Source organism: Narcine bancroftii, chromosome 13, assembly GCF_036971445.1.
Source record: "Narcine bancroftii isolate sNarBan1 chromosome 13, sNarBan1.hap1, whole genome shotgun sequence".
Taxonomy (NCBI): Eukaryota; Metazoa; Chordata; class Chondrichthyes; order Torpediniformes; family Narcinidae; genus Narcine; species Narcine bancroftii.
The window spans coordinates 34,417,792-34,432,135 of record NC_091481.1 but is presented as its reverse complement, the minus strand read 5'-3'; the positions used below and the strand labels follow the sequence as shown (position 1 = coordinate 34,432,135).

General features: G+C 44.2%; 1 protein-coding gene across 6 annotated transcripts in view; it reads right to left on the bottom strand.

Moving 5' to 3' along the window:
• lrmp (lymphoid-restricted membrane protein) overlaps nucleotides 1-14,344 on the bottom strand; it is a 174,894-nt gene that overhangs the window by 44,974 nt on the left and 115,576 nt on the right. For all 6 annotated transcript variants that reach the window (XM_069908443.1, XM_069908444.1, XM_069908440.1 and 3 more), the window contains one exon: nucleotides 5,328-5,469. In XM_069908443.1, coding sequence (XP_069764544.1) covers nucleotides 5,328-5,469 — 142 coding nt within the window. The remainder of the gene's footprint in view (nucleotides 1-5,327; nucleotides 5,470-14,344) is intronic.

The window sequence follows — 14,344 nt, the reverse complement described above, 5'->3', positions numbered from 1 at the left end:
TGTCTGGAGTGGAACTTGCTGTTCTAAGAGGGTCATGTGGTTTTGCAAGCAGAGAATACATCAGGCTTTTTCCTCTGAGAAGAGAGAGAGAGAATTCAGTTCTGTAGTGCTACCGTCAGCAGCAGCAGCTGGGACTGGAACAGGACAAGCTGGAAAGCTTGTGGAAAACCCCATTTGGAAGACGGGTTGTGAGCTTAGTTCAGCCTGGTTAAAGCCCTTGTGGTTCATGCAAGAGGTAAGGACCGGCTGTCTAATGTTTCACTTGAAATAAGGGAATCAAAAAGGAACTCTGTGGTGACCTGAAAGAAAGAGATTATTATCTAGAGAACCCTGATGGGGCAAGTTTCTTTGGCAAAACACTGAAGTGGTTGATCGGAAGGAATCAGTTGTGGGTGTCCAACGAGCAACAACTCTCTCTCTGAAAACTGACAAGAACCTTCCTGAGTGGTAACCATTTACCTTCCAAGCACCAAAGCATGAAGATTCATAAATGTTAAATTCTGTGCACAGTACAAGAATTGGCTGCAACCAGTGAACTTGGAGGAGTGAGAAGTGAGATTGGACTGTGAATTAAGGAACTTTTTTTTAAACTTATACACACATTACATACATATGCCCTTAGAATTAGAAGGGGGTTAAGTTAAGTTTTTTGCAATAAGTTAAAGATTTCATGTTTAAGAAAATTAAAATTAACTTTTGTTTAAGTAACCATTTGTCTTGGCAAATTTCATTTGCTGCTGGGTTTTGGAGTCCTCTAGGCTCATAACAGTACGTTCTCCCCGTGTCTGTGTGGGTTTCCTCCAGGAGCTCCGGTTTCCTCTCACTGTTCAAGAAGTACGGGGGTTGTGGGTTAATTGGGTGGCACGGGCTCGAGGGCCTGTTAATTAATGTGCTGTAGGTCTAAAATAAAAGATGTCACTGTGGTGTCGTAAAACTAATTGGTTGCTTTCTTGCCACCTTGTCCTCATTTGCTTACCTACAGAAGAACACTGGGGTGCATTGTGGAACATTTGACCAACGCTTCCTGATTCACTTCGCCACAGAGCCCCTTCCACCCAATAAAGTGGAGCGTGCTCAATGGTCCAGTCATCCAATACTTCATATTGCAAAGATCAGACCTCAGTGTTACACCAAACTTACAAACATTCCCCAATAGAAAAAGAAATTAGAAGTGAGTTAAACAAGGAATCTCTGCCACAAATCCTGGTGGCTTCCAAGTGGAAGAAGAGAACAGGAATAAAGCTATATTGTAAGTCACTGAAATACAAAGGGGAAGTAAAAAACGTTACTTAAAAAAGGCTGGAGCAACAGCACTCCACCCAGTGATGGACGGGGAGGCTGAGGACATTGCTGAATTGTTTAAAAAGTTTCACCAGAAGGGCAATTTAGCTATTTTAAAAATGCAAAAGCAGAGGAGAAGGTCAGTTATATACTTCTCTGGAACGGGGAGCAAGGCCTTGACTTATTTAATAGCTGGGAGCTTACAGAGGTGGAGAAAAATGATCCAGAGCAGATATTTGCAAAGTTTGTTTCTCTCAAACCCAGGTCTAATCATAGAATTAAACGCTATGAATTTCAAGGCTTAATGCAAGAGACTGATGAGACTGTTGATAACTTCCTCACTAGACTAAAAATTGTTACTTCAAAATGCAAATTTAAGGATTATAGAGGAAAGATTAGTTGATCAACTAATATGGGGGAGTGTCCATCCTGAAGTGCAAAAGTCTTATAGGAAAGGATAGTTTGAAACTGGCCAAAGCTATAGACACAGCCAGAGCCTTTGAAGCTATGAGGAAGCAAATGAAATCCCTCTCTATGCAGACTCACCCACAGCAAAGAGAAGGAAAGGTATAAAGGGCAAACCCCTCAAGACCTGCAGGAAGTGCGGCAGAAAACAACCCCTTTGATGAGCGAAACAAATGCCCTGTATACGGTTCTGAACCTATGGTAAAGCAAACCACTGGGCGAAGATGTGCAAGTCTGGTATGAAGAAAACAGTAATACCAGTAAAGAAAAAAGACAAGAAGAAGATCCACCCCATACAACACACCCAGACACTGGACATGGAATCCATACAAGATGTCGGGTGAGATGGAAGAAGGAAGCGAGTTGCACACAAGGATCCAAATACAGAGGACAATCCAGAACAAGCCTATGATACTTAACTTAAAAGTGAAGCTGGATACTGGATCACAAAGCAATGTCCTTCCACTCAGACTCCACCGCCAGATGTTCCCAGAGAACATCATAAAAGGGTATCCAAAAGACAGTGCATTGGAAACAGCAAATGTCACGTTAACAGCCAATGGTGACCCTTGATGAAGCAGCTAGGGAGAGTTAAGATCAATGGCTGCCATAAGGGAAAGAACATCCTCTGTACGTTCCACATGGTAGATGCAGACAGACCAGCAATTCTAGGTCTGGATACCTGCTGGGAGTTGCAATTGATCTCTGTCAATTATGAGATCCAGATGAAGATATGCCAAAAGGATCAACAGAAACACACAATAAAAGAAAGAAATGATTTCCACAGAAGTACCTGCCAGGTTATTGCACACAGTGGGAGCAGACTTGTTCATCGAGAATCAAGAGTGGTATTTAATAGTAGCCTGTTACTTCTCTAAGTTTCCATTCATCAAAAGGGTGAAAGACCTGAGAGCATCAACTATCACCTCAGAAATGAGAGCACTCCTTGCTGAACAAGGAATACCCAAACAAGTAATATGTGACAATGGAACACAGTTCATGTCACAAGAATTCAGAAACCTGGCTGCAGAGTATGGATTTGTTATCACTACATCATCCCCATACTACCCCAAAGGTCATGGGTCCGTTGAAAGGCAAGTGCAAACAGTGAAACGCACACTAGTTCAGTGTCGCGAAACAAAAGGAGACTCGTACCTAGTTCCTTCTGTCATTACCAGCAACACCTTTAAGGGCTGACACGAAGTCCCTAGCAGAACTTCTAAATGGTAGGAGATATAAAACAACTCTGCCAAGCAAAATACACCCTCCAGAAGACCAGGAGGAAATCAGAAGAAGACTGGCTGACACGTGAGAAGAAGGACGCCAGCATTATAACAAACATTGCCAGAACTCTTCAGAGGGCAGCATGTACATATTCAAGAACCAATGTTGAAAACATGGACCCCAGCAAAGGTCATCAGAGAAGCTGAGACACCAAGATCATGTGTCGTCGAGACAGACTCTGGTAATCAGCTGAGGAGAAACAGAATTCACATCCGGCCGACACAAGATGTGATGAAGCAGAAAGCTTTAATTCCAGCAAACCCTGCAGCACCAACATCAAGTGAGGTATCAAGTGAAGAGACCACAACCACTAATATCAAAACATCAACACAACAGTTGTCAGGTGAAGCCCAACAAGTGACATCACCTCCATGTGTACCAGCAAGACAGAGCCCAATGGTCGCAGCCAAATCCACACGATGGCGAAGCAACATACTGCCGCCAGTGCGATATCGATAAGAACTATTTAAAAATTGTTGTGTAAATAAACTAGTGTGCAAGTTTAGTTACTTAAGTTGCACTAGAAATAAAGTGATAAAGAACACAAAATTTTTCATTATCTTGAGAAGGAGGGATGTTAAATAGTCAGGATAATGTGAACTATTTTGTAACCGGATAAGAATATACCCTTCTCACTTTGGTAACTGTAGTGTGTGCATGAGAACAGTTTCCTGAGATGGTGGAAGGCACGAAAACCAACAAGGTCGGGTCAGATACAGCAATGAGCTCTCTGAACCCTTCTCCATTAACAATGGCGTGAAGCAAGGCTGTGTTCTGGCACCAACCCTCTTTTCAATCTTCTTCAGCATGATGCTGAACCAAGCCATGAAAGACCCCAACAATGAAGACGCTGTTTACATCCGGTACCGCACGGATGGCAGTCTCTTCAATCTGAGGCGCCTGCAAGCTCACACCAAGACACAAGAGAAACTTGTCCGTGAACTACTCTTTGCAGACGATGCCGCTTTAGTTGCCCATTCAGAGCCAGCTCTTCAGCGCTTGACGTCCTGCTTTGCGGAAACTGCCAAAATGTTTGGCCTGGAAGTCAGCCTGAAGAAAACTGAGGTCCTCCATCAGCCAGCTCCCCACCATGATTACCAGCCCCCCCACATCTCCATCGGGCACACAAAACTCAAAACGGTCAACCAGTTTACCTATCTCGGCTGCACCATTTCATCAGATGCAAGGATCGACAATGAGATAGACAACAGACTCGCCAAGGCAAATAGCGCCTTTGGAAGACTACACAAAAGAGTCTGGAAAAACAACCAACTGAAAAACCTCACAAAGATTAGCGTATACAGAGCCGTTGTCATACCCACACTCCTGTTCGGCTCCGAATCATGGGTCCTCTACCGGCACCACCTACGGCTCCTAGAACGCTTCCACCAGCGTTGTCTCCGCTCCATCCTCAACATCCATTGGAGCGCTTACATCCCTAACGTCGAAGTACTCGAGATGGCAGAGGTCGACAGCATCGAGTCCACGCTGCGCTGGATGGGTCACGTCTCCAGAATGGAGGACCATCGCCTTCCCAAGATCGTGTTATATGGCGAGCTCTCCACTGGCCACCGTGACAGAGGTGCACCAAAGAAAAGGTACAAGGACTGCCTAAAGAAATCTCTTGGTGCCTGCCACGTTGACCACCGCCAGTGGGCTGATAACGCCTCAAACCGTGCATCTTGGCGCCTCACAGTTTGGCGGGCACCAACCTCCTTTGAAGAAGACCGCAGAGCCCACCTCACTGACAAAAGGCAAAGGAGGAAAAACCCAACACCCAACCCCAACCAACCAATTTTCCCCTGCAACCGCTGCAATCGTGTCTGCCTGTCCCGCATCGGACTTGTCAGCCACAAACGAGCCTGCAGCTGACGTGGACTTTTTTACCCCCTCCATAAATCTTCGTCCGCGAAGCCAAGCCAAAGAAAAAAAAAGGAAGGCATCATAAGTAAAGTCTCTTCTGTTATTTGAATCTTGCATCTCTAAGTTATTTAAGAAGCCTCCCAAGTAACTCCAGAGACATAACAATCTGAAACTGAGAAAAATGGAGGGTTATGCAGTAGGGAAGTCTAGCCAGTTGTTAGATTTTGAGATCAACACAACACTGTGGGCCGAAGGGCCTGTACATCTTGTAGATTTTTTTTGTTCTACATTTGAATATTGCATCAGCAAACTGCAGTCCACCTGCAACAAACCCATGTACCACCAGTTGAGAATTACAGTCTTAAGGACAGCTTAAGCTAGCAGAGAAGTGTTCACATTTATTGCACAGGTTCCTACTGCAAGTTAACACTTACCCAATAATGGTGTGCAAGCCAACGTGGTTACGGACTTCTGGCTCCTCCCTTGTGGAATATATGGCAGTGTGTATTGAGGAGTTCCACTCAGTCCTTCAGGTCTAGCAACGTTGAATACTGGTTGTTTGCAGCAGCTTTCAGTCTGTTGGAACACATAATTGCCTTTTTGTTAAACACACACACACAGCAACAAGTATCCCACCCAGGACTTCCACTTAAAGTGAAAAGGTTAGAACCATTCAGTAAAGACTGATCTGCAGCTCAAATAGAAAGCAAAGGGGCTGTCCAGTGTGGCCACCACTTAAGTGTGGCGCTTCCACTGGTCTTTTTGAATATTTTATGATTTTTCTAAACTTTAACTCAAACAGCTCTCAACATTATCGGTGTCAATGTTAACGGGATCAGCATCGACAAAAGTTACAATTATCCATTTCATACGGTTTTCTGGAGAGTTCAAGCTCTTTTCATCTCCTTCCCTCCCCAACCCCCACATTTAACACTTCACTAACCACAGTTACACACAACATTCTAGACACTCACAACAAAGGTATAAGACATATATTGGGGTTTATGGGTTCGACACAACACGGCGGCCAGTGCTCAGGCTGTTTTCTTCTCTTGACTTGGGATGAGAATACTTCCCCACACCCCCCCCCCCCCCCCACTGATCGAGGGATAGACAGGGAAGGTAGGGCAGCGAAGTGCAATGGTCCACACTATAATCGTGCCCCTACAGAATTTAAGTATGGTTGCCACATTTTCAAAAAAAGTGTTATACTTTTAAAAAAAGTTGTAGGTAATTTTCTCCAGGAGAACACAGCTTTGCATTTCCGTATTCAATGCTCAGGCAGGACTTGAACTTCCAAGTAACCGCTGTGCATATCCTGGCCACTGTTACTGAGATTGTTATGAATTGGATTTGGAATTTGGACAACTTGATTGTAAGTCTTATGTCCATTATGTTTCCCAACAGGAACAACCTTGGGTCTTGTGGGAATTCTTTACCTATGATTTTTTTTCTAGGACTTGGCCTAGTTCCACCCAAAAGGGCCTCACCGTGGTCCATGTCCAGGTTGTGTGCACAAAGGGTCCTGTCTCAATGCCGCATCAGAAACATTGGTCTGACAATTCTGGCTTAGATCTGTTCAATTTTTGCAGCATCAGGTACAGCTGGTGTAGAAAGTTGTACCAGCCTGTACCGCACATTAATGATTGCACCCAATGCTGATTCAACACAGGTCGGATCAGCATAGCTCATCAATCGATATTCCTAGGTTCAACCCCCACCTCTGCCTTGATTTGTGAAGGCCTGGTTTGGGTCCTTCCATTTGGAGCAAGAAATACATCGCCAAGATGTTCCCCCTTCGAATCATGGCCTCTGCATCACTGCGCTCTGGTAGGGCCATAGTTGGACCTAATTTGTCCTGCAGAAAAGATCTTATCTGAAGGTAGCAGTGGAATATCTTATTTGATAAAACATATTTATGCCCAAGTTGCTTCCACTGCTTTTCTTGATGTAGAGCTGCTGCTGCTGTGTCTTAAGGCCCAAAGCACGCTCGAGGAATAGTACCTCACCTATTTGTCTGGGCATGTAGCAGTCGCCTGGACTCCATAACTTCAGGTAACTCACATCCAATCAGAAGTGGCCATTTCTGGTACAAGTAATCCTGTGATATTACCTTAGTTATTCTCCCTCTGTTCGTGAATATTGGCCTGCTAGACATCTCCCACATCCCTGCAACTCACAACACTTAACACTTTGTATTTTCGCTGTCCTCCCCACCCCCCCCAATTAACCCACCAACTGGATGAGCCGTTGAAAACTTATCCCCTCAACAACCCTGGTCTCAAATATTTGTAGAACACAAATTGGATTAACCAAATTTTTTTTTAAACCTTTGAGAAACACCAGAGCAAACAGTACGAATGCCAAGCTCATACCCATTCTGCAGAGGCTCTTGCCAATGGAGGGAAGTTTCAGCCCTTGCTGATGTAATAGAGGCCTAGTGGAACTGCGGAGACTGACCGTGGAGGCTCCACCCACAGGAAGACTGACCAACAAAGCACACCAGTGTGCAACCACAGTGAAGGGGAAAGAGCACGGCCACTTCACCCAAATGCTAAAGCTATATTACGAGCGGCAATTAGGCGATTCCTTCACCAAGATGATGCTGTCGAGTTTCTAGTGTTATGCTGCATTTTGCCAGTTTCATTAAAACCTCACATCTGTCATCACTTAGACTAGCAGCTGCACTCTTGGCTGCAGATTCTTAAATGTAGTATTGGGAGGAAGGGTGTGAAAGCATTGCAAGGCTGTCAGACGATTCCAAAGAGGAAGGTGAAGTACAGTACCCATTTTTTCTCAAAACCAGCTTGTTCTGATAGAGGCTTTCAACCCAATACTTCAACTGTTTTTCTCACCTCAGATGCTGCGTGACCTGATGAGCAATTCTAGCACTTACAGGTTTCATTTCAGATTTCTAGCACCTGAATTTTAAAAAAAAACGTGTTGCTGGCAAAGGAGGTCTTTGAAAAGTGGAGCGTGTGTATGCCTGCACTGGGAACATCCACTCTGCCTACTGAAGCGTGGGTAGATTAAGTCTCTCCTCACTGAGCTTGAAGCTTGGGTGGAGAGTAGCTGACTCCAGGATCCAGCAGAGAGCAGCAGCTGCCTGGAATGATTCCCGAGTCCAGGACAAAGAGTGACATTGACAAAGCCTTTCCATTTAAGGTTGCAGGTCTCAGTAAAGGCATGGCATTTGAGCACCCGTCCTATAAATAACCTGGATTTAGGGGAAGTACAGCCCTGCAACGTTGGCTTTTGTGAGCAGAGATCTGTCATTGAACAGATGACAATTCTGTGTCGGGGAGCTTACAGCAGGAAGGTGCTAAGGCCAAAGGTCTTAACATTCAGGAGTCAACGTTTGCAGAAGGACACTGAGAAACAGGCTGAGTGCTGTTGCACGCTATTTCCAAGTGATTTTTCAGCCGGGCAACCTCTTGGCTTATTTTGGAGCGTTCAAAAGGATCTCTAGCCCTCATCTGAAAGCAAGGACAGCTAGAAGTGCAAAGTTTGCTCTGGGTGTGCTGCGGTTTCACCACGGGTCTCTGACCAGCTGGAATCTGAAGCTTGCTGGAGGAACTCATGGAATTGAGCAGTGTCCGTGGGAAAACAAGAACGGTCAATGTTTTGAGCCCAAACCATTCATCATAGCTGGATGAATGTAGTCGAGAAGCCAGAGTAAAGAGGGCAGGCCCCCCCCCCACCCACATTTGGGATTGGTGAACGATGAAGAGGTGAAGCACGATCCACAGTGATAGGGGATTGGCAGATGTGAGACGGGGGGGGGGGAGAGAGTTAGAGAGAGAGAGAGAGAGAGAGAGAGAGAGAGAGAAAGAGAGGGGGAGGGGGGGGCCCAGAGAAACTGGTGGGTCAGGTGGTTGCACACGAGTCTCATGGGGAAAAGTGGGCGATTAGAGACAAAGGCTTCCTGTAGAAATGGTGAGCATGGAGGTAATAGAGAGAGACCAGAGGAACCCAAAGGGGGCTATTCTGTGAGTTGCCACCACATTGAGGCATTCACAAAAAGATGTATGGAAGGCCAGTGTGACTGATCTCTAATGCTTTGCAAATTTAGCCCTCCCCACATGCTGGTGAGAGCTCCACAGTGCTCGATGTGTGTCGCAGATTCAAATCCTAAGCAATTTATTCCATTTTTATAAAAATGGACCCCCATTCCATGGTTGTCCGCTTGCTACCATAACCATCACCCTCTTCTGGGGAAGGAATGTAAAATCTGGGGGCAGGACAGGAGAAACAAAAATATGTCCGTCACCACTGCCAAGTTGCTATACTGGACAGAGTTCACCAGTGCTACCTAGTATTTGTAGCTCAGCTGTGATGCAATGCACTTTGGCATGATCCGAATACCTGCACTGAAATGCAACCATTTTTGACCTGCCTTTCCACTTTTTTTTATAAAGAACACTAGTATATCATTCTGGCCCTGGAAACCTGTAATTACACCCATATGACCTGGCAACCCCTACATTTTAGAGAGAGTGGGAAGAAACTGGAGCATCAGGAGGAAACCCATTTAGGCCACAGGAAAAAGTACTGTTATGGGCTATATTTTACATTACATATAAATATGTTTTTAAAAGAGATAGATTGTGGGGGGTTTAGTGTAGGTCACTTCACATCTCATTTAAAATGCAAGAGCTTTGCTGAAGTTAGACATGCAGGCACCAGTGGCTTTGCAAAAGACAATGGAACTGCTTCGGAAGGAACTTCAGAAGTAGGTCCAAATGGAGAAGTCTGGGCTCAGGTGCTGATAAAGATCTTTTAAGGATTGGATTTGGAGCCTTGGGAGGGGTTCTGGTTTTTACAAGCAGAGAGAGGAAAGAAAACAGGATTCTTAGAGAGACAGAGAGAGAGAGAGAGAGAGAGAGAGAGAGAGAGAGAGAGAACTGAGTTCTACAGTGGCTTTTGAGGCTGCAACATGGCAAGCTTGTTGAAAACCCCATTTTGAAGACAAGTTGCAAGTTCTGAGTTCAGCCTGTTCAAAACCCTTGTAGTCCTTACAAGAGGAAATGGCTGGCTAGAGTGTTTCTCCTGAAATAAGGGAAACAAGAGGAACTCTGGTGATCTGGAAGAAGAGGTTATCATGATGGGGCAAGCTTCTTCAGCAAGACTCTTGAAGTGGCTGATTGGAGGAAATCAGTTTGTGTGTGTCCAACGAGCAACAAATCTCTCTCTGAAACCAATAATAACCTTCCTGAGCGGTAACCATTTACTTTTAAACACTAGAGTCTGTTGAAAATACATAAATGTTAAATTCTGTCCACTGTATGAGAATTGCCTGATACTGGTGAACTTGGAGAAGTGAGAAATGAATGACTAGACTATTAATGCAAATAATTTTCCTGAACATGTACACATTACATACATCTGCGCATAGAATTAGAAGGGTGTTAAATTAGGCTAAGTTAAGTTAATAGTAATAAGTTTGATCCTGTTTTTATGTTTAAAGATAATTAAAAGCAATTTTTGTTCAGGTAACCATTTGCCTTGGTGAATTTCTATTGCTGCTGGGTTTTGGGATCCTCTGGCTCATAACAGTACAAACTCCTTGTTTTGGTTATATACTATTTATCATTTTAAATATATTTAACAATCATACCAATTAAATTTATCTCAACAGCATCCATGAAATTACAAGAGAAAGCAACTAAATTAGATTTAAGTCAAGATAAATATGGGAACAAGATTTAAATATATCGCTAGATCAACAAATTTGGCAAAATTTATGTAAAGAGGTTATATCTAACGATAGATTACTTCATTATAATTTTTTTTACATCAGTTATGTATTACGCCTCAGAAATTGAAATCGGACATATCAGATCAGTGTTTTAGATGTGGTGAAGATATTGAAACCTTTCTTCATTCTACATGCTTGTGTTCAAAAGTTAAATCTTTTTAGGCTTCTATTAGTAAACTTTTGCAACAGGTTACAGGTGTTGTTTTTCTGTTGAATCCAGTTATTTTTGATGGGGAATTTTGAAAATATAACTCCTAAATTACTTTTTTCAGATTTTCAGTTGAAATTTGTTAAATTAGCTCTGGTGATAGCCAGGAAATATACTGGTGTCACATGGAAATCAGATGTCCCTTGACATTAGGAAGATGGCAAACAGAGATTCAAAGTTGTATTCCATTAGAAATAAAATTATATTTAATTTAAGAGGTAAATATTCTGTATTTTTACAGATTTGGAGCCCGTATACTCGAACATTAGGTTTGGATTTATAAATAATTCCTTTGACCAGAGAAGTCTTCCCTTAATAAATAAATAACATTTTCTAGTGATCTTTGAGCATTTCCTAAGCCAATCCAATTCAATATATATTCATATTCATGAGGTATTTAGTAAGTTAGGTTTTTTTTGGTAATTTGTTTTAGTTTTGTTTAGTGTGGGGGTGGTAGGGGTTGGATGGGAAAGGGTTTAGTTAGCAATTTTTTTTCATACAAAACAAATAGGCATTTAATTAATAACTTAGTTACAATGAGATATGGTTTTTAAAAAAATTGTTATATACATGTTGATCTTAAATAAAATATAAAAAAAAGACAATTATACCAAAACATCAAGAGAACCTCCTCCCTCCACACAAATCCTTTTAAACAGAGAAAGAACGATAAAGAAACAAAACATCCCATTGCCAGTGTGTACAGTAAAACATATGGAGACGCAATAAGACTACAGGGTCAAAATCTTCACAGAGGTCTACTGGGTAGCCAGTAGTGATTGTAACCCTATATTGACGCCACTGAAGTACCTGTATGCTCTAAATAAGCCTGCCAGATTTTTTAGGAAGGTGTACATGCTCTTGTACATGACCTTTTCAAGTGGGATGCAGATATTCATCTCCAAAGACCACCTACCCATGAGGAGATGGGAGTCAGACTTCCATGTTACTGCTATTACGTACAAACTCCATACAGACAGCTGGGGATTCGAACCTGGGTTGCTGGCGCTGTAGTAGTATTGCGTTAACACTACGCTAACGACAAGTCTCTTGCAGATCTCATATTCAGCAGCGAATCTGTGGAATTCTCCACCAAATAAGGTGGTAGAGGCAATTTCACTTGAACGTATTCAAGACACAGACAGATTTTAAGAATCGGTTACGAGGAATGGGCAGGTCAGCGGAGCTGAGTCCACAGCCATAATCAGCCATTACGTGGCTCAACAGGTCAGATGGTCAACTCCTGGTCCTATTTCTTTGGTTCTTGCGTAAACCTAGTGGTTAGTCGAAGCACAAAACCAAAATGGAGTAGCCATCTGCACCAGAATGCTTGGCCCATCTTCACCAGGTACCACGGAAGAATATCTGGAAGAGCTATCACTTAGGCCACACAGCTGAGGATTCCTCCACACGTGACAATATGGGGTTGAATAGAGGTCATTTATTCCCATAATCCAAGGGCAGAAGTGCTCATACCGACACCAGAGCTATAACACGAAAACTTCCCTGAAACCGGTTTGATGGGATTCCCCAAACACAAAGCCCTAGTTTTGGCTGGGATGCTGGAATAACTGGGAGAGATTGGCACCCACACAGATCACGTGACCAAGGGAGGTGAGCTGAAGGCAAAATCTAATTAGGCTCAGACATATTTAGATCATAATGACATCAGTTAAGGTCTATTAATTAAACTGTCACTGAATTCATTATCCATTCACAGTACTTGCAGACTGATGCCATTTTTAACTGCTGCTTTAACATCGCACGTCCAAGGAGAAGTAGAGAGACGGGGATGGCGACCAGTGAGGGAGGGCTCTGAGGCTGAAAGACTCACGAATGGCGACTCAAGGCGAGGGACCCATGGAGGCTGTGGGCTGCTGGAGACTGCTGTTGGGATACCCGCGCCGGGGGCAGTCTGCCTCGAAACTGGCTGATCGGAACCGGGATGCAAGGGTTTCTGACCACGTCAGAGGTTTGAACCTGGAGCTCGAGTCGCCAGTGGTTTGGACTGGACTCTGTGTGGCTGCGGAAGCACTAGAGGCGAATCTACACCCACTCAGTGACTCTGGGGTGGGGATGTGGGGAGTGGAGAGGGAAAAGAGAAAAGGCACTCTCTTTTGCTTCCCTTTCTCTGACTGTAAGAGGCGCTTCAGGCAATTTCTGCCGACAGCGAATCTGGCTGCCTTAAGCAGGCAAAAGCAATTTTGTGCAATATGACACTGTTTTACTTACAATGACAATAATTTGAATCTTGAAATGGGTGAGACCCCTGCCCCTACTCCCAATTCAAACCTGACCTCCAGTGACGTTGATGCAAAGTTAAGCATGACTCCCTATAACTGTATGCTTATCTGCTGGGCGCTTCAGTTCCCCCCCCCCCCCCACCCACCCATGTCCCAAAGGTGTGTCAGTCAAGAGGTTACTTGGTCCCCGAGAACTTTCCTGAGAATACAAGGGTGCGGGAGAAGCGGCTGACGGGAATATGGTGAGAATTGGATTAACGTAGGCGGGAGCTTAATTGTCAGTGTGGGCTTGCTGTCTCAGTTCGTGACTCAATCAAAAGGTCGTTCAATTCCAATCGGATACGAATCCCCACAGAATGGGGCCCTTCTGCCTTTTGAGATACCGATGCAATGTTTCACAACATGGCAAATATGCCCTGCAAATGAGATTTTATGGATGAAGGGAGAGGTGGGAGGCAGGCAGCTTTGGTGGACCACAGAACAGAAACAGGCCCCTTCAGCCAACAAGTCTCTGCTGAAGTGTATCAAAAATCGCACTAAAACTCTGGTGATTAAAAACATTTTGAGTTAACAAGAGGTGACAATTTTTTTTTTCGGGCTGTCCATCCCGTAGGATGATGATGTTTACTTTCAGTCAGTTTGATATGAGGATACCCCACTCCTCAGAAAGGAACAGCGTGTGCGTGAATGGATTTTATGTAAGTAGGGGATTGCACAAGTCTAGACCTACCCTCTCAACATTCTCTCCCGGATCCAGCAGAAAGATGAGGTCCAAGATGGCTGGTGTGATGGCAGGGGGGTGGGGGAGTTCTGTGGCAGTGAATGGCCAGACCAGGCTTCCATGTAATGGATGCGCTTTCTGTGCTAGATGGCCGTTGACCTTATGAGAGGGTTCGTCCGCCCTTTGACAGGTCTTGTTTTTCATCCTGAAGGGGGGTCCAGCCACCCTCCGCACTAGGCAAGCCTGGTGGGGGGGGGGAACGGGACTGGTTTAATCGCCGACCACCTGGCAGGTAGCACTGGGTTACATGTTACCAGTAGCACATGGTCAGAGGAGTGACCTGACCATAGAGGAATGCAAGAGAGGCAGATGGACAGTCAGAACCTTATTCCCGGGACAACAATAGCAAGTACCAGAGGTCACCTGTTTCAGGTGAATGGAGGAAAATTGGAAAATTTTGGGGAATTGTTAAGAGGTCAGGTTTTTTTTGTATAAACACAGAGAATAGTGGGTGTCTGGAA